Source organism: Grus americana, chromosome 22, assembly GCF_028858705.1.
Source record: "Grus americana isolate bGruAme1 chromosome 22, bGruAme1.mat, whole genome shotgun sequence".
NCBI lineage: Eukaryota > Metazoa > Chordata > Aves > Gruiformes > Gruidae > Grus > Grus americana.
This window is the reverse complement of record NC_072873.1, coordinates 1,641,006-1,657,391: the sequence shown is the minus strand read 5'-3', so window position 1 is coordinate 1,657,391 and position 16,386 is coordinate 1,641,006. Positions and strand designations below refer to the sequence as shown.

The following is a 16,386-nucleotide window of genomic DNA, read 5'->3' as shown; positions in this document are numbered from 1 at the left end:
TAAGAGCTCAGGGAGTTTGGCAAAGCGGGAGTTTAAAGTCCCGGTAACGAGTTACGGCCCCGGGAAGGTCCCTCCTGCCCCGGGGCACCCCGCTGGGCGGGACATCGGCGGCTTCGGCCGGGCCTACCGCCCCCCCCCGGCCCACCCCAACGGCGGTGCCCAGCGGTTCAGGCTGCCGGTAACGGGGCACAGAGCCGGGCCTTGCCCCTGCACCACGGCCGGGCGGCGATCCCCCTCCCCGGGGCCCCGAGCTCCTCCTCGGTGCGGCGGCGCTAAACCTCCGCTCCGGCGACGTTCGCCCACGGCTGAACCGGGCACTTTAATAAACCACGGGAAGACGTTTAAATGTTTAAAAACGAGCTTTTAGAAGAGACTCGAGAGGGAGGGGCCGGGGCGGGCGCAGCAGCCGCCGGCGAACCGCAGAGGGCGGCCGGGTTGGGCCCGCCCCGCCGCCATCACCACCCGGCCTCTATGGTAAACTCTATGGTACAAGGAGCAACCCAGTCCGCCTCACGGTCCTCTGGAAGACCTCCAGGTCACCAGCCAATCAGCAAGCAAGCAGATAAAATAACCAACCAATGACGATACGCGTAGCGACACCACCTTCCCGCCTCCCTTGCGTTATCCCGGATGCTGATGGGAGGTACTCGCTCGGTTTCAACCAATAGTGAAGCGCGGATGTTATCCCAGGATGCCGCGCGCTTTGCGGCAGCCAATGAACGCGGAGGACGCGGGGGGGACACGGCAAGGTGAGCGGGGCCGGGGTGCTGCGCTCCCCTCACAGCAGCCGCCGCCGCAGCCCCGAGCGGACCCCGCGCAGGTGGGCCCCGCTCCCGGCCACCCCCCCGCTCCCGGCCACCCCCCCCCCTCGGTCACACCCCCCCCCCTTCTCCGGGCGACTCGGGGCTCCCCGTGCCGCTGGAAGCGGCACGGGGAGGCCCCGAGTCGCCCGGAGAAGGGGGGGGGGTGGCCGGTGGGAATGGCGCCCAGCCGTGCCGTGCCCTTCGGTGAGAGGGTTCTGCCCTGGAAAGGGCCCGAACGAGCATTACCGGAGGGAAGGGGGCGGTGGGGAAAAGACGCGGCTGAAGATAAACGTGTTGTGTGTCAGCCCCGAGAGGGGGGTGTTGGCTGGTGGCGATAGCGCTGGGATTCCCATTTCCTCTTTTTTTTTTTTTTATTTGTAATAGGTTAAGCAAAATGCAGGCTCCCGTGGCTCTCCTCGGCTCCCCAGCTCTGGTAAGTTGCTTTTCTTCAGAGGAGTACAGGAATATTTAGTGGGGATAAATGGTTGTGAAGCCTTTCTCTGTGGTGCTTGGTTCAAAACGCTGTCCTGGATGCCCCTCAGCTGAGGTGGGATCGTGGGGGTTGGTTTTATCGTGGATTTAACAAGGAGAGGAAACAAGGTGACCTCTGGTGACTGGAGGGTGATACCTACCGTCTTCGGAGACGTGGGTTGAACTGCAGGCCCAAAGATGAGCTAACTGCTTGTCGTGGAGATACTTGATCACCCCTTTCTTTCGAGGTATGAATTAGGAAGTAAATGTATGGGACTGTAGTAACGGCCAAACTGCTGCAGCGGGTACGACACCATGCTGTCGTGTGTGCCCTGTGGGGCTGCTGCTCATGGACTTACTCCAACTGGCTGAAATAGAAATAAACTACAGTTGCCGATGCCTTTGATTTTTAGTCTTGTTTCATTCTTGAGGTGTTTTCAGAAACTTCTAAGACTGTTTTTCATAAAATAACTGCTCTTTTCTGAGGATTACCACAGATGCATCCAATTAGAGGTGTTAATTGTCTGTGTTTCCCTCCAGTTCCGGTGCTGTTCCAGGGCTCTGGCCAGACCAGTTTCGGTGTCTGTTTTCAGCCGGCCTGAGGTGCAGACTGTGCAGGTGAGACTCCTTTGTGGTGAATTTGCTCCTGTATTTCTGTGCTCGCTGCCTCTCATACTTGATTGTTTCTCCTGAGGTGGAGGAGTAAGTTTGTGTATCAGGAGGATGGATAGTATGGAGACGTAGCTTCTAGTGCAGATCGGTGATGGCTTAGCAAGCTTGGCTGATCCTACTTCGTCTTGAGTAGTGGATAAATGGTGATGGTGTTTTATTTAGATATATTTATGATTAAAAGTGTGTCATTAGCATGTTTCTTCTCCTGTATTCCACAGTTTGCTGCCGTTTCCCATCCACAGCTGACCCGCCGCGAGTTCCAAACCAGTGCTGTTTCCAGAGATATTGACACTGCTGCGAAGTTCATCGGGGCCGGTGCTGCCACGGTCGGGGTGGCTGGTTCAGGAGCCGGTATTGGAACGGTGTTTGGCAGCTTGATCATTGGCTATGCCAGGTAAGTAAGATGCCAGGCTGGCTTGAATTTATTCCCTTCTTCAGCACTAAATTTAGTAGATTGGTAGAGCTTTCTCTGGAATATATGTCCAGCTCTACATGTGTTGTGTATATAAGCAGATATTGCATTTAACCTGGAATATAAAATGGTTGTTATAGTCCATTATTTTATTAAAATGAATAAAAAAGTGCCTGGATTGTTTGAGTCCACCCTATACTTCTGAACAGTGCAGCTGCTCTGTGCAGCTCTGCCTGCCTCTGGAAGAAATGAAGCAGCAGTTGTTAGTGGGAACTGTTGTTGGACACCACCAGGGCAGGTGAAATGAGCCTTCAGGGCTCAACATCTCTGCATCACTAAACCCAGAGAAAAATCATGGTTTTCTCATTCCAGCCAGTGGCTGCCTGCCGTAAAACTGCTTTGTGCCCCAAAATCTGTTGCCTATGTGACATAATCCTGGCTTTCCGATACGGGCTCTGGTTTGGGGTGGTTTTTTTTTTTTTCTCACTGTGGATCTTTTTTTTTTTGTTTGTTTCCCTCCCCCTTCTCCCCTGTTCTCCCCATTGTACAACATCCAGGAATCCATCTCTCAAGCAGCAGCTTTTCTCCTATGCCATCCTGGGCTTCGCCCTGTCTGAGGCCATGGGTCTCTTCTGTTTGATGGTGGCATTCCTTATCCTCTTTGCTATGTGACAACTTCTGGTCCTGGCTGTGGCTTCCATCACTCTGTCCTCTGCGGTTTGAGTCTGCTTCCATCAGAGCGTTCCAGACTGACAATTAAAGAAAAGATTTCTCTAAATAAACTGATGGCTTTATTTTCTTTATTTCTTTTTTCTTATGTTCTGGTGGGGAAGTACTTGGGGGAAATTGGTTTATTGGTTGAAGAGGGTGATGTCCCAGCTATGGGGGCACCCACTGATAAAGAAGGGGAATGTGAAATGGTGGTGGGAGGGGAGGAAGACTAATGTGAAGCTGGCTAGATAAGAGAGGATGTCCTTGAACAGCTCAAACTATGCAAAACCCCCAACAAGCGTTGCCCTAGTAAAGCAAACGCTTCTAGATGGGCTGACAAAGTGGGGTTTTTCCATGTGCTGTTGTTGAACATAACTGCACTTTTTTTTTTACATCTGAAAGACAGTATGTAGAAAAGGTGATGGGTACAGGTGAGTGCGCTTGGAAGTGTGTCGGTAGTGTTTGCATAACTAACTCACCAGTAAGCACACGATTCTTCTTGTGAATTTTCTTTCACAAAGAAGAGCTGGGTTCAAGGTCACGCTGTTCCTGTGCCTCCCCAAAGCATGGGTACGCCACCGCTGAGTTGCTTTTCTTTCCCTTCCCCCTCCAACACTTCCGTGCTGCAGCTGGTTTAGAGTTTGGAGGATAGTAGGGAGGAGAAATTGTAAAATCTAACCAGAATCTTGGCCTTTGTGGGGAGACAGCTGTGCCTTTAAGGAAGGTGAGCATGGGGGGAGCTCGTCTCATTATCTGCTTTAGGTAATTGAATTAACGCAGCCACTCTCTGCCCAGAGCCCCTCGGGTCTGGTTGTGAGGGGCTGCTCTGTCCCCTCATTTGTAACGCCTGGGGAAGAACTTCACTCTTCAAAATCCCCTCCCTGGGCTTTCTTGGAGAAATGTGGTTCTGAAATAAAAAATAAAATATAAAAACTCCTCAAAGGAGACCTGCTGGCAGAGCCGGAGAGGGGAGATGCCAGGCTGGCTCCGGGGGCCCAGCGTGTCGTCGTCGTCCCCCCGGCTGCGGGGGCGCTCGGCCCTTACCCGCGTCTGGGCTGCTTACGGCTATTCTCGCTCGCACTTACGGAGCAGTGCGTGCGTAACTCCCGTTGCTGTGACCGGTAAAAGCGCCCTCGGCACCGGGCTCGGCCTCCTCCAGCCTGGGAACACCCCCGCGCGGCAGGGGGCGCGCTGCTCCCAGTGGTACACTCTAGCCTACGAGGAGGCGTCTCTGTGCAAGGGGCGCTCTGGCGCCGGGCGGCTGTGAAGAGTTTGCGCCGGTAGTGGGAGGGGGGAGCGGGGGAGGCGCCGCTCTGGCCGGCGATCGGTGGTGGAGGCGCGGGGCGGGGGCCGCTCTGGCCGGCGGACTCGTTGGTGCGGAGTCCCGGAAGCGGCGTTCCCCGAGGCCGGGCGCGGAATGGCGGAGAGTCCGGCCGCTGAGGAGGCGGCCCCGGCCGCGGTGCTGGCGGCGGCGGCGGGTAGCGGGGGCGCCTCGGCCGGCCCGGGCGGTGGCGCGGGGAGCCCCGGAGTCTTCATCCCCGCCGAGCTGTGGGCGGCGGCGGGCTTCAGCGCTGCGACGCCGGGCGCCGGCGTGGCCCCGGGGAGCGGCGGGGCCCCCATCGCGGCGGCGGCGGCGGCCGCGGGGGCCGCGCTCCTCACGCACTCGGCCTTCTGGGACCCCACGGTCAGCGGCGACTGGGACAGCGAGCGGCCCAGCCCGGCCTGCCTCCTGCGGATCAAACGGTGAGAGAGCCCCGGGCGCTGAGGGCGCTTGCCTGGGGCCGGCTCCCGTAGCGACCCGGGGGTGGCCCCGGTCCTTGCCTCCGCCGGCCTCGCGGGCCCCCCCCACGCCCCGGGCCTGGCCAGCTGTGAGCCGGGGAGCCCCCGTCGCCCTGCCCGGTGTTTTGGGGGGGGGGGGGGGGCGAGGCTCGTTTCGCGGCAGAGGCGCTTGGCTCGTCCCCGGTACCCTCGGGGCGGTAACCATCCCCTGGGCCTCACCACCCCCTCACCAGCGGCCCTGGAGACCGGGGCTCCGGCCTGGGGACAGACCCCGGTCCCTCCCCGTGCCCCGGGGCTTTTCTGGGGACAGACCCGGTCCCCACCGTGCCCCGGGACTCTCCGTGCCCAGATGTTTGGGTGAGGATGGAGCCTCGCACCTCGCCTTGCCCTGGAGCCGTGGACCCCCGAACCACCACCCGGGGTCTCTTTCTCTGTCTGTGGTCCTCCTTCCTGCTGGTGCCCGCCCGTTTGGCCGCTCTAGCTCTTTAAAGGATCATCTGGTGAAACTCGGCGTGTCGATAGCCTTTGATATAACGAGCAATATGCTCTTGTATTGTTAGACGTGCTGGCACCGTTTCAACAAGTTCTTCCTCTTCCTTCAGAGCAAGTATTGCTGCCTGCCAGGCTCTTGCTCATCCTTGTTCTAGATCTTGTATAACGTCTTCCAAAGATGGCACCAGATATTTGGGCAGTTTCCAATCCAAATGCCAAAAGCACCAACCTCGTAAGGGTAGGCAGGAAGGCGAGGCTCTCCTGTCGCTCTCACGCTTCTTCTCACCCTGAAATCTCTCAGAGCTCTGGTCGCTTCCCAAGCGGGAGCTTGTCCTGGAGCTCAGCGCAGCTCCAGGTATGGGAGGGAGGTTTTTTGGCGATGGAAGGTAACGGGTGCTGTTTGGTTTACGTGCAGTCTGCAGAGAGTTGTAGGTGATTTGTGACTTCGGTTCATTTAGTCCACATTCCTAAGGAGAGGAGGGCGTTTTGATCAAGTTGTGTGTGTATTTGCATCTTAACAACTCTTGAACCCGCTGTCTGATTAAACCCAAAGGCAGTTGAGTCACAGTATGTTTGGGGAACACAAATGACTGGGTATGCGACAGGGTTCCTGTAAATAGTCAGAGTGTGAAGAGGGAAAACATGGGGTGGGAAAGTCATCCTTTAAACAGCAAACTTCACCGAAGAGAACTTCTAAATGCCTACCTTAGGGGAAGTTTGTAGTTGAAGTTTTATCTGCTGGAGGTGATCCGTGGCAAAATACAAGGTGGCAGGTAGTCAAGGTGTGCTTGGGGTGATGCCTCGCGTATGGATTAATTGAATGCTGCTTGTGCTCTTGAAATGCCTCAGCTTTTTTTTGGGTAAATTGAAAGACATCAGCCAGAAAACAGTCAGAGGCAAAAGCAAAACGTCCAGCTCTTTACGAGTTGCAAGTTTCCATCTTAAAAGTCTGTCCCTTTGTGTCCGTGCACAGAGTTGTCGTCTAGAACGTTGCATGGGCTGATGAACGCCAAGGGAGATCTTGACTAATTCCTGTTTCCATTGTTCAGGGATATCATGTCCATTTACAAGGAGCCGCCCCCGGGAATGTTTGTTGTGCCTGATCCCCACGACATGACCAAGGTAAGAGAAGATTTGGAGCTGGTTCAACTTTCTGCTTCTCTGTATGTTGCTGTTGATGGCTGCTTTAAGGGTTTGCCCAAATGGCGTATTCCCTTAATGTTTTGAGAGAACTCGGGGTGAGTCTCGCAAGAGCGTAATGAGGCTCCAGTTTTCTTGGTGACGTTGAGATGGGCTGCATTTAAAATGGGAGGAGGCTCTCAAGGAAACTGGCTCTGTGGAGAGATACTGTCACAGGGATCTGAAGAGCTTCCACAGGTAAAGCCAGCACTGCTTTAGTGGCCTTGTGAACCAGTGGGGTTCTGATCCTGCTCGTTTCATCCTTCCAATGCTTAAAAACAATCAGTAGAACAGCTCAGAAGAGAGAGCTTCATGGAAAGCTGTTGGCCTGGGGGGCTTCTCAAGGAAGCTGGAAATAAGAAACCTCCATTGCCAGAAGCAGTGCTGGAGTGTCTATAATCCGCCTGTGGAAACTGGAGATGTTTAATTGTTGTGAGCTGGCAGCGAGACCCTGTGCCCCGGGGAGCTGCCCGTCTGGTCCTCACAAGTGCCAGGGTCTGACCCATGCAGCAGCTCCAGCAGACCTGCTCCCTCGGGACACAGGCATGGCTACGGCCTCTCCTGACCCGGAGCTTCACCTCCTGCCCCTCGGAGGGGGGGTTTCCAGGACTGGGAGTTTCAGATTATGTCAGAGAGAATGCAGCGAGCGGGAGGCAGAGGTTGCTCAAACCATGTTCTTCATCCAGTGTGTTTCTTGGCTGGTGCTGCCCTTTCTCCAGCCAGTGTCACCTGGTTTGGCTGTGCCAATTTCGGAGAGGTGTGTGTGTGTGTCTGTGGGGTCGCTTTGATTTTTTTCCTCTGCTGTGCACTTCTCCCGCCCCTCTGACAAACGTGGCATTCCCTTAGATTCCCCCAAATTCCCCACGTAAGCACCTGCCTCAGGGCCCCTGGGATTTTGGAGGCAGCAGGCAGGGAGTGTCTCTGCAGGCAGCTCCCACCTGGGGCACTTACCCGGCCGCCCTCGGCGTTGGAAGCTGAAAATGCCAAAATGCCCTTGAAGGGAAATGCGAGGTTGTAGAACACCGGCCTTGGGTGAAATCCTATGGAGGATCATTACGGGAGATGGCTGGGATCACCTGGGGAGTAAGCTTCCTTGCTAGCCCCAAGGGAGTAGATTTCCTGGTATACAATTGGGATCTTTGAGGGTAATTAGCATGGAGAGAATAGGGTCTTAATTTTGGATCCTGGCAGAGGAAATTGAGCGATTGGTTTCAATAAGACGAAACAAATCAGCACGAGACCATAAAATGGAGGAATGCTCTAGTTTTGGCAGAAATTCTGAATTTTTTTCTTTCTAAAATTAGATTTTTTTTCATATTTGATTTTTTTTTTTTTTTTAAAGCAGCGCTTACCAGCTGAACTGTGATTCAGTCTGGTTTGGGCTGTATAGAGATGTATGGGAGGCAGCTGTTGTGGACTCTGGCCAAACCTTGCGCTGGAAACCTGCTTTGCACATTGAGCGTGGCAGAGGGGAAGAGAAGTGCGCAGCAGTGGCTCTGGCTAACGGGGGAAGGAGGGAGGGTTAAGGATGGCCCGCACATGGCGTGTGCTTGTGGAAGATGCTGCCTCCGTGCTGCTGCCTGGGTGGAGGTTTCTTGCCTTCGGTTGGCTTTGTTGAGGATTTGACGGTGCTGCACAATTTTGAAGTGGTGCGCAAGACGGGCTTTTGTTTTCCAGATTCATGCATTGATCACAGGCCCATTTGACACGCCTTATGAAGGGGGTTTCTTCTTGTTCCTGTTTCGCTGTCCTCCAGATTATCCCATCCACCCACCAAGGGTCAAACTGATGACAACGGGAAATAACACAGTGAGGTTTAACCCCAACTTCTACCGCAATGGGAAAGTCTGCCTGAGTATTCTAGGGTAAGAGGAGACTTTGGCTGTTTTGATGGGAAATCAGGAGGTGGCTGCAGGCTGTATTCTGCCTCGCGCATCCTTCTCGGTGCGTTGTGCCCTGATTTTGCCCCAGACGCGTGCTTGGATGCACCTTTATGCTTCTGTGAAGTCGTGTGCAGAATCAGAGTCATAACGCAGCACAAATTCCTCTACTGAAATAAGAGTCTAACCTGTATTTAAAAGCACCTGAGAACAGGGCAGGGGAAGCATGAAGTTCAGTGGACGCTGTCGCTTTTCTCCTGCTTCCGCTTGCAAAGCCTCGGCCCGAGCACTGCGTTTCTTCTGCTTTTGTGCTTTGCAGCCTGATCCTTAATGTTCTTTGAATGTAGGTTTTTGTGGTTTTAATTTCCTCTCTCTGTGTGGGTTTAAAAATAAATAAATAAAATTAAAGGCCGCTAAGAACTTCCTTGAGAGCCATTTGACTGCTCTGGGCTTCCACCTACACGCAGTGAATGGGGCTGAGCGGTGGGTGTAATGATTTACAAGCACTGCTCCTGTGCTGCCTGTTCCAACAGGCTCCACTGCTGCAAATTCTTGTTATTCACCTGCTTGACTTTTAAACACGTGAAAGTCCAGGTTGATTGAACGGCTCTGAGGGCTCTGCCAGAGGAACCCTGGCCGTGGTGTGATATTCCTGACCCCAGCTGTGACAGTTTCAGTTGCCGGTAAAGAAAGGCTTTTGCTGAGACTCTGGACTGATGCCTGCCGTACCTGGTTCCTTCTGCCGCAGAGAGGTAGTGACGGCAGCCAGGTGAGGAAGGGGCAGCGATGGCTTGGATTGCTGTAGGGATTTGATCAACCAGCGAGAGTCTGAGCGCTGTTGCGGTTAGAAGACTGCCTTTGCCGGGGTGGTTTCAGCAGTGCCACTTATACCAAAGTTGGTCCAAGTAGCTGATACCCACCAGCTGATAGATACTGGCCCAAGGCTGGGTGAGAGCTGCACTGTGCTGGGAAGCATCTTCCTCAGCACAGGAGTCTTTCTTGATCCAGTGAGCTGGATGCGAACATCTGCAAAGCACCAAAATGTGTAGGGCTTGGGGATATCTTGGGGGTCCGAATGCCCAGCGGCTCCTGCGCAAGCTGCCTTGCTGCTCTTGCGATTGTAACCCTGGCATGGAAGCTAAATTATCGAAGAGTGAACAAAGAGCCTCGGCCTTTGCAGAAATGGGAAGCGCAGAGGGAGCTGCGAATGAAAGGATTTAGGAAGAGCATATGTGGGTCAGCGCATCCTTGTTCAGCTCACAGGGAGACAGGGCTGTATCTGGAACTAGGATATTAAGGGCAAGCAGCAGAACAGCTTTTTCTGCTTATGCTGTTCTGTGCAAAGGTTTTTGCTACCCTGTGCGTATGGGTAGAGCAGAGCATCCGGTAGTGCTTTTGATGGCAGTCGTTGACCTGAGTGTCTGCATTACAGACTGCACAATGGTGGTCTTGTTTGAGTCTTGAAAATCAGATTTCAGTTCTTAAAGAGTTGTTGGTTTTGACATATGGTAGTGCTGGTAGCTTGTGTTGCTCCAGGCTGCTGTGCGAGATGATAGCCATAGCTTTAAGGTGCCCTGTAAAATGCTTGGAAATGTTATTTTTCCTCAACTCACGTGTGATGCCCTGTGTGTCTTAGCAGTGGAGTGAAGTTTACCAGCCTCTCTTGTCTTGCTCAAGCTAAAGTACTCATTTGGTTGAGAGAATAAACAACTTTGACCCTGAAAACTTTCTCAGCGTCCAGTGCTTTCTGTATCTGTAGCAGCTGTTTCTTTTCCTGTCGCGCTTCTGTAAGGTGTAGATGTGGTTTCCCAAGCTTTCTGATCTTTGGTAGTTGCAGGGATAGTGCTCACTGGGCCAGTCCTGCGTTGTTAATTGATGCTTTTCTGTTTTAATGCCTCAGCACTTGGACCGGGCCTGCGTGGAGCCCAGCACAAAGTATCTCTTCAGTCCTCATCTCCATCCAGTCTCTGATGACTGAGAACCCCTATCACAACGAACCCGGCTTTGAGCAGGTGAGAGTTTGAGGTGGATCGTCTCTGGTTCTGCAGCTATTTGTCTCTCTTCCCTCCACACCTTGCTCCCAGTGGCAAATCCCATTCTGGAAATGGGAACAAAAGTAGGTTATGTCGCTTGGCTCTTTTCCAGCTTGCTCTGCCTCTAGTCAGAGCTTGAGGGGGAGTTACAAGCCAGCTCTGAACCGGAGGCTGCCTCGCTCGTGTACGTGTAAGGTAACAGAAGAACAAGAGGCATTTGAGAAGTTGCTGGGGAGATGGGATGGCTCTTCATTTCTCTGCTACATGACTCCTGAAATGGCTTTCTTGGGACCTATTGTCATGCAGGAACCAAACTGCTCAGGTTTTCACGGTCTCCAGCATCTGAGAGGCAGGCAGGTTTCTGTGCTGACTTTATCAGTTGACCTGTCTCCACAGCTGTGTGAGTCCAAGGCTCTGGAGACGTGTAAAATGTGGCCAGCTTTTCATTTGCAATATAAATTAGCTCAGCATACACAGAACAGACAAAGCCGTAGTGGGTTCATGCACCAGTGAAATTCATTGGGCCCAGGAGGGAGAGATGAAGAGCCATTCCCGTCGCATGGACTCACTGGCCCAAATTCTGTTTCCAGGAGAGGCACCCCGGGGACAGCAAGAACTATAACGAGTGCATTCGGCATGAGACCATCCGGGTAGCAGTGTGTGACATGCTGGAAGGAAAGTGTCCCTGTCCTGAGCCGCTACGGTATGGAAGGGAGGCATGGAGGGAGCTTAAGAAAGTGGGTGTGGGGAAGCAGACTCAACTTCTCTGGCTACCCTTCCTGAAATCCTGAGAGTTGCTTCAGGGAAGAGCAAGACTTTCACTCTCCCTGGTCCAGCAAAGAGTTGTTTTATTTGCCTCAAAGTGGATGGCTGCATCGGTGTGGTGCCGAGGAGCTGAGCATTGACAGAGGCTGTGTTAGTGTGCACAATGGCTGCATCCTCTGACTTGTGTTTGAGAATAAATGTGCCTTGTCTGAGGGGGGAAAAAACCCAAACCTCGGAGGGAGGGGAGCACAGCTGTTGTGGAAGCACGTGCAGAATCTCTTCAGCTGTAGCGACGCTGCAGTTCGTTTCACTCTGTCCTGCCCCGCCGTACCCTGTTAGTTGTCTGGGACACCCTGTATGGGTGCCCACGATGGTGACATGAACTAGAGTTCGGTGGGATGGGGTGACCCTGAATGATGTGACTGTTGTAACGCTGTCATTTTGTGTTGACTGTTTGCTCTCTTGTTGCGTTCAGGGGTGTAATGGAGAAATCCTTCATGGAATACTACGACTTTTACGAAGGGGTGTGTAAAGAGAGACTTTATCTCCAAGGACAGACAATGCAGGTGGGTGGCAGACAATTTGGTTGTTGATAACACGCTGCCTTAGATAAGGGTGTGTGGTTAGTGACAGACAACAACGTGCCACCACCTAGAGGTACGTGGCATGGATCTGGATCTTTTCTATGAAACGTATATTCCGACTTTGAATCAACCGTGAAACTGAGACCTGAGACGTTCCTGTGGATAAACCACCACCTTCCCCAAGTTCAGAGTGCGCGCACAGTGTTTTCAAGGCTGTTAGACTTCTTGGAGTGCTGGACCTGAGCCACTCTCCAGGCAAGCGGGTACTTCTTTCAGCAGTGGAACCAGAACCGTTTGCTTTCAGGTGGATTTGGGGTTAAGCAGGAAGGGCACATGCAGGTTGTGCAATGCTGGTGGCAACTGAACTCCGTAGCAGCATTTGCCTGTTGGGACGCTGGCAAGAGTTTCTCTTTTTCTGAGGTTCCCTTGCTCATACAGCAGATAGGAACTTTGCTCTGACGCTCCTTGTTCTGTCAGACGAAGTTGAAAGTGGCTGAGTCAAAAGTTACCGGAGGAGGAAGGGATGGGGGAAGAGCGACAATACACAGACACATCTAGACAGGTTGAATACAGGAGCTTGTTTCTGCAGGAAAGTAGACTTTAAAAGAATAGATTGCTGAGCTATTTGCATATGAACAGATGTGTCCTCATCAGCCACCTCTTGTCTGACTCATTGAGAAATCCCACTGCTAAGAAAAGATGGAGGTGGTTGATTTAATAATCTTGTGTCTCTGAGCCCTTTTTTCCTGTCGGTGCCTTCACTGGCTCTGTAATTCATAAATTGAAAGTGCTCCTAAAGCAGAGGAGTTGATGCTGGGAGTGAGAAATTCCCATAAGGAATGGCTGTGCCTGCAGAGTACTGAACTGAAGGCTGTGTAGTGAAGTTCAGCGACATTAGAGGATTGTCAGGAGTGGCCTGCTCGTTTCTTCTCCAAGGAGCTGGGGCTCAGCTGCTGTCCCCACAGGTTTATGGAGTGTGGCCTGGGACTGTGTTGTGTTCAGTTCCTAGAGGCAGCGACTGCCACGGTCTGTTTTCTGCTCACTTGTAAATAGCGGTGCAGGAAGCATGAATGCAGCGTGCTGGAGAGATGGCGCTGTCGTCGTCTTCACCTTTTATTTAAAATGAAGTCACTCCGGGCTCAGTATCAGTTGAGTGCTTGCCAGATGTGCTGTCTTGTTAGCTCTGGGGCTTGTACCAAAGATTCCCATCAGATGGGACACATAGCCCTGGCAATCCATCTTCGACCTGGGACGGGGATAAAAGCAGCAAATGCTACATAATCTCCAAAGACTTTCTGCCTCTGACTTGGCTGCACCTCAGCTAGGGCCTTGATTTAAACTGAGAATAGTGATGCTTTCATTTGGAAAGGGTCTGTAGCTCTAATATAAAGTGTGGTCAAGTCTTTGGCCTCTGGATTTTAGGGGTTTTCATTCGTAACACTTTCCCTGCCTCCTTGGAGCAGGCCTGAGACGAAATCTTTGAAATAGTTTACTTCTTCAAAGCTGCTGGTAGAAATCCAACCCATGTCTGCCCAGCCTTTCATCTGTTTCTCATGTTTGCTTGGGTTTGTAAGGTTTCCCAAAAGAGACTCCAAACAGAAATTACCATCAGTTTTCACCCTCTACCACCACAGGGGAAAGTTTAGGGGCCTCTCTCCAACATAAGATGGGATTTAACCCTTAAGTCTTTGACCATTTGTTGCCCAGTTGCTTTTTTCTTTCTGCCTCTTGCCAGAAGGATAACGGTCTGTATTAATAGGCTTATCTATGGTTTTCTTCCAGGATCCTTTTGGTGAAAAACGAGGCCACTTTGACTATCAGTCCCTATTAGTGCGTTTGCAAGGAATTCGGCAGAAGGTGCAAGAGAAACACCAGCAGGAGAATACAGAAATAGACTCTGAGAGCAGCTCCTCCGAGACAGAGACAGACACTCAAGGTTGCTCTAAAGCTTAGAGCTGTGTTAACAGTGGAGAGGCCAAGCCGTGGGGATGTTCTGTCTTCACACTCTAGAGTACCCCTGACAGACTCGACAACCAAACCAATGCCAGAGCGGAGAAAACTGCAGGATATCTTCTGTCTCCTTTTACTGCTCTGGTGGATAACGCTGAACGAGACGACTTCATGCTAGACAAAGCCAAGCTTGTGACAGGCTACTCTTAAAAGGTACTTACTATGCTAGAAAGCCGGAGCATGTGGCATCAGGTTATTTTTTTGGAAACACCTACACTGGTTGGGTTTTTTCTTTTTTTTTTTTTTTTTTTTCTCCATTTGATTAAAGAATGAGATCTAGACTGCAAATCCTCTTTACAGCTTTTCTGTTCCTAGACAGTGAGCCCTTCCGTGGGGCCGTGCTGAACGTGGAGCTGTAGCTGTGGGAGCATTTTGAGTCCAGGGTATGACAGGGCCCACGGACCGTGTGCCCAGGAGAAACCTTTTTGTGCGGGTTGGGAGAGATGGAGCCTCCCTGCTCTGTGGAGCCCATCTACCTGATGTCTTTCTTCTAGACACTGTTCTAGACAGACCAAAGATAAAGAGCAGTGGTGGAATGTGGGCTCCTTTCTGAAAGCTTTACTCAAGCCCTGGGTGACTTCGTCCACTGAGACTTCAGGCACAAAGGGGCGGATGAAAAGTGGAAACTGCAAGAATCCGGTGCAGGTGTGTTCATTCTGGCATTTTGGGGAAGGGAAGGTGAGGAAATCATTGCTCAGAGATGGAGGGAGCACTTAAAAATAAGTCCAGTTTGTGTATTATTTTTCAAGGCATTGATTTGAATTTAGCATTCGAGAAATATTTTATTCTGGCTGAACGGAACTGTTTTGTTTCCTTAACTGAAATACTCTTTGCTTTCCACCTCTCTACTCAGTGTAGCATTTTATTTTCCTCCCTCTTTCCTCCTGCCACCTCACTCCCCGCTGCTACCTTGATCCATCACATTGCAACGCTAGAATAAGGGGCAATTCTAGCTAACGAAGCCACCGTTTCTGGGTGGAGTTCTTCAGAGGTGTATGCCTTGTTACTGACAAATTCCTTTGCCAAACTTGGCCGAGCGCAAGCCAGCTGAGTATTGTAGAGTTTAACACTTCAGTGCTTTGAACGTTTTAAACAGCAGCTTTTTACTGTGAGCGAAGGCCGGCCACTCGGAGAGGTGTCTGCTGGCTGCGAGTGCCATTACATCAAAGATGTAACTTGGGTGGAGGTGAAATACCCGGTTTCTCCAGGTAAATGAGCCTGGCGATGATTGATTGGAGCAGTATAATGTTTTGTTGATAAAGAGCTTAATCTACTTGTTTTTTTTAATTATTTTTACGGGAGCTTTGATAGAAAGCTAAGCACAAAGTTGCACGTTGTCCTGGGCCCTCTCCCAGTTTCCTTAAACACCTTCCCACCAGCTCAGCCCTGCTTCAGACTCCTGACGGTGGTGGGAGAACTTCCAACGCAGTCATCCTTGTTCTCAAAAAAGCGCAGGAAGAGGGGTCAGGAGACCCCTGCCGCGCGCTGTTCAGAAAGGCAATGCCCCATGCGTCAGTGAATTATTTTCAGTCTCTGTGGTTGATATCGACTCTTGCAGAACTCAGAAGCCTGCACACTGCTGCTTAAGCAGCTCTGAAAAGCTGAAAGGTGGAAACATTTCTGAATTGTTAAGGTGCCGTTTAACAACTCGGGAACCTTTTTTTTTTTTTCTTTTTTCTTCTCTTTAGCAAGCAAACTCCCCTGGGTCTGTCATTAGCTTGATTTAGGCTTAAACCCTGTCTTCCCTTGAGGGAAAGCTGAACTTACATAGGACTCGCTCAACACATACAGCAGCCGAGAGTAAATAAAGTGGTGTTCACCTCAAAATGAGGTCTCGGGGAGGCAGAGGGGTCTCCCGAGAAGTCATGAGCTGTGTGCTGCTTTACTGCCTCTTTAATCCCATTGTAAATGTCACGTTGTTTTTCACCACTCAGTAGCATTGTGGGTAGAGCTGTGACTCTGCTGCCTTCCCAGGGCAGAGCTGGTTCTGAAATCTGTTTGTGATGCATGTGGCGTTACCATCCACCGATACAACGAAACAAGAAAATGCCTTATTGTGGACACTATTCACATAACTAGCATGTGGCTGTAAAAGAGAAGTATTAGTTTTCTAGCTCTAATGTTGTCTGTCCTACCATTTCTGAATGTTTCCATTTCAAAGTGACAATCCTCAAATGACTGCTCTAGGCAGAGATGTTTTAGCAACAGATTTTTAGACCTAATTGAGTTGAAAATATATGCACAAGAGTCACTCTAAGATACCTTGTTTATATACTATTGTACATAAGATTTTTTTTTGTGCAATAAAGTTTGTTTTGGCAGAATCTAGACTGTGGTACTCCTTAGTGGAACAACAACCCATTCACAGAGCAGAGAGGACTACAGAACAGTTTCTCAGTGTCACTCCGAGATTGTTTAGCTGGAGTCACGTTTGCATCCTCTGAGACTGCAGTTGTAATAGCAGCTTAGATAGTTTCCCGCTTGCTGTGACAGGGTAATTTAGTTGTCTGTAATGGTAAGTGGCATTTCCACCCACAAGAGAGGAGAAAAGTTGGAGGTAAGCAAGTATGAATTTGTCCTATTAAACTTTTCAAG

General features: G+C 51.4%; 2 protein-coding genes across 3 annotated transcripts; both read left to right on the top strand.

Annotated features, from left to right (window-relative positions):
• Window positions 1–656: 656 nt before the first annotated feature.
• On the top strand, window positions 657–3,140 carry ATP5MC1 (ATP synthase membrane subunit c locus 1). Of its 2 annotated transcripts, none has more exons than XM_054801566.1 (5): window positions 657–749; window positions 1,188–1,236; window positions 1,815–1,892; window positions 2,165–2,340; window positions 2,916–3,140. In XM_054801566.1, the coding sequence occupies exons 1-5, from the start codon at window positions 679–681 to the stop codon at window positions 3,028–3,030; spliced, it is 489 nt and encodes a 162-aa protein (XP_054657541.1). In that variant the 5' UTR covers window positions 657–678; the 3' UTR covers window positions 3,031–3,140. The 2 variants fall into 2 exon arrangements, with proteins under 2 accessions (XP_054657541.1, XP_054657542.1); XM_054801567.1 differs by having other exon boundaries at window positions 709–820.
• A 1,299-nt stretch (window positions 3,141–4,439) lies between these two features.
• UBE2Z (ubiquitin conjugating enzyme E2 Z) lies at window positions 4,440–16,115 on the top strand. Its single transcript, XM_054801729.1, has 7 exons — window positions 4,440–4,812; window positions 6,390–6,462; window positions 8,197–8,384; window positions 10,300–10,411; window positions 11,023–11,135; window positions 11,673–11,763; window positions 13,564–16,115. The coding sequence occupies exons 1-7, from the start codon at window positions 4,487–4,489 to the stop codon at window positions 13,732–13,734; spliced, it is 1,074 nt and encodes a 357-aa protein (XP_054657704.1). The 5' UTR covers window positions 4,440–4,486; the 3' UTR covers window positions 13,735–16,115.
• The last annotated feature ends 271 nt before the right edge of the window (window positions 16,116–16,386 follow it).

Coding starts and splice junctions, on each gene's coding strand:
- ATP5MC1 (XM_054801566.1), top strand. CDS start 679: ATGTTATCCCAGGATGCCGCGCGCTTTGCGGCAGCCAATGAACGCGGA. Junction 1,893..2,164: donor CTGAGGTGCAGACTGTGCAG/GTGAGACTCCTT, acceptor TGTATTCCACAG/TTTGCTGCCGTTTCCCATCC. Junction 2,341..2,915: donor TTGATCATTGGCTATGCCAG/GTAAGTAAGATG, acceptor TACAACATCCAG/GAATCCATCTCTCAAGCAGC.
- UBE2Z (XM_054801729.1), top strand. CDS start 4,487: ATGGCGGAGAGTCCGGCCGCTGAGGAGGCGGCCCCGGCCGCGGTGCTG. Junction 4,813..6,389: donor TGCCTCCTGCGGATCAAACG/GTGAGAGAGCCC, acceptor TCCATTGTTCAG/GGATATCATGTCCATTTACA. Junction 6,463..8,196: donor ATCCCCACGACATGACCAAG/GTAAGAGAAGAT, acceptor TTTGTTTTCCAG/ATTCATGCATTGATCACAGG.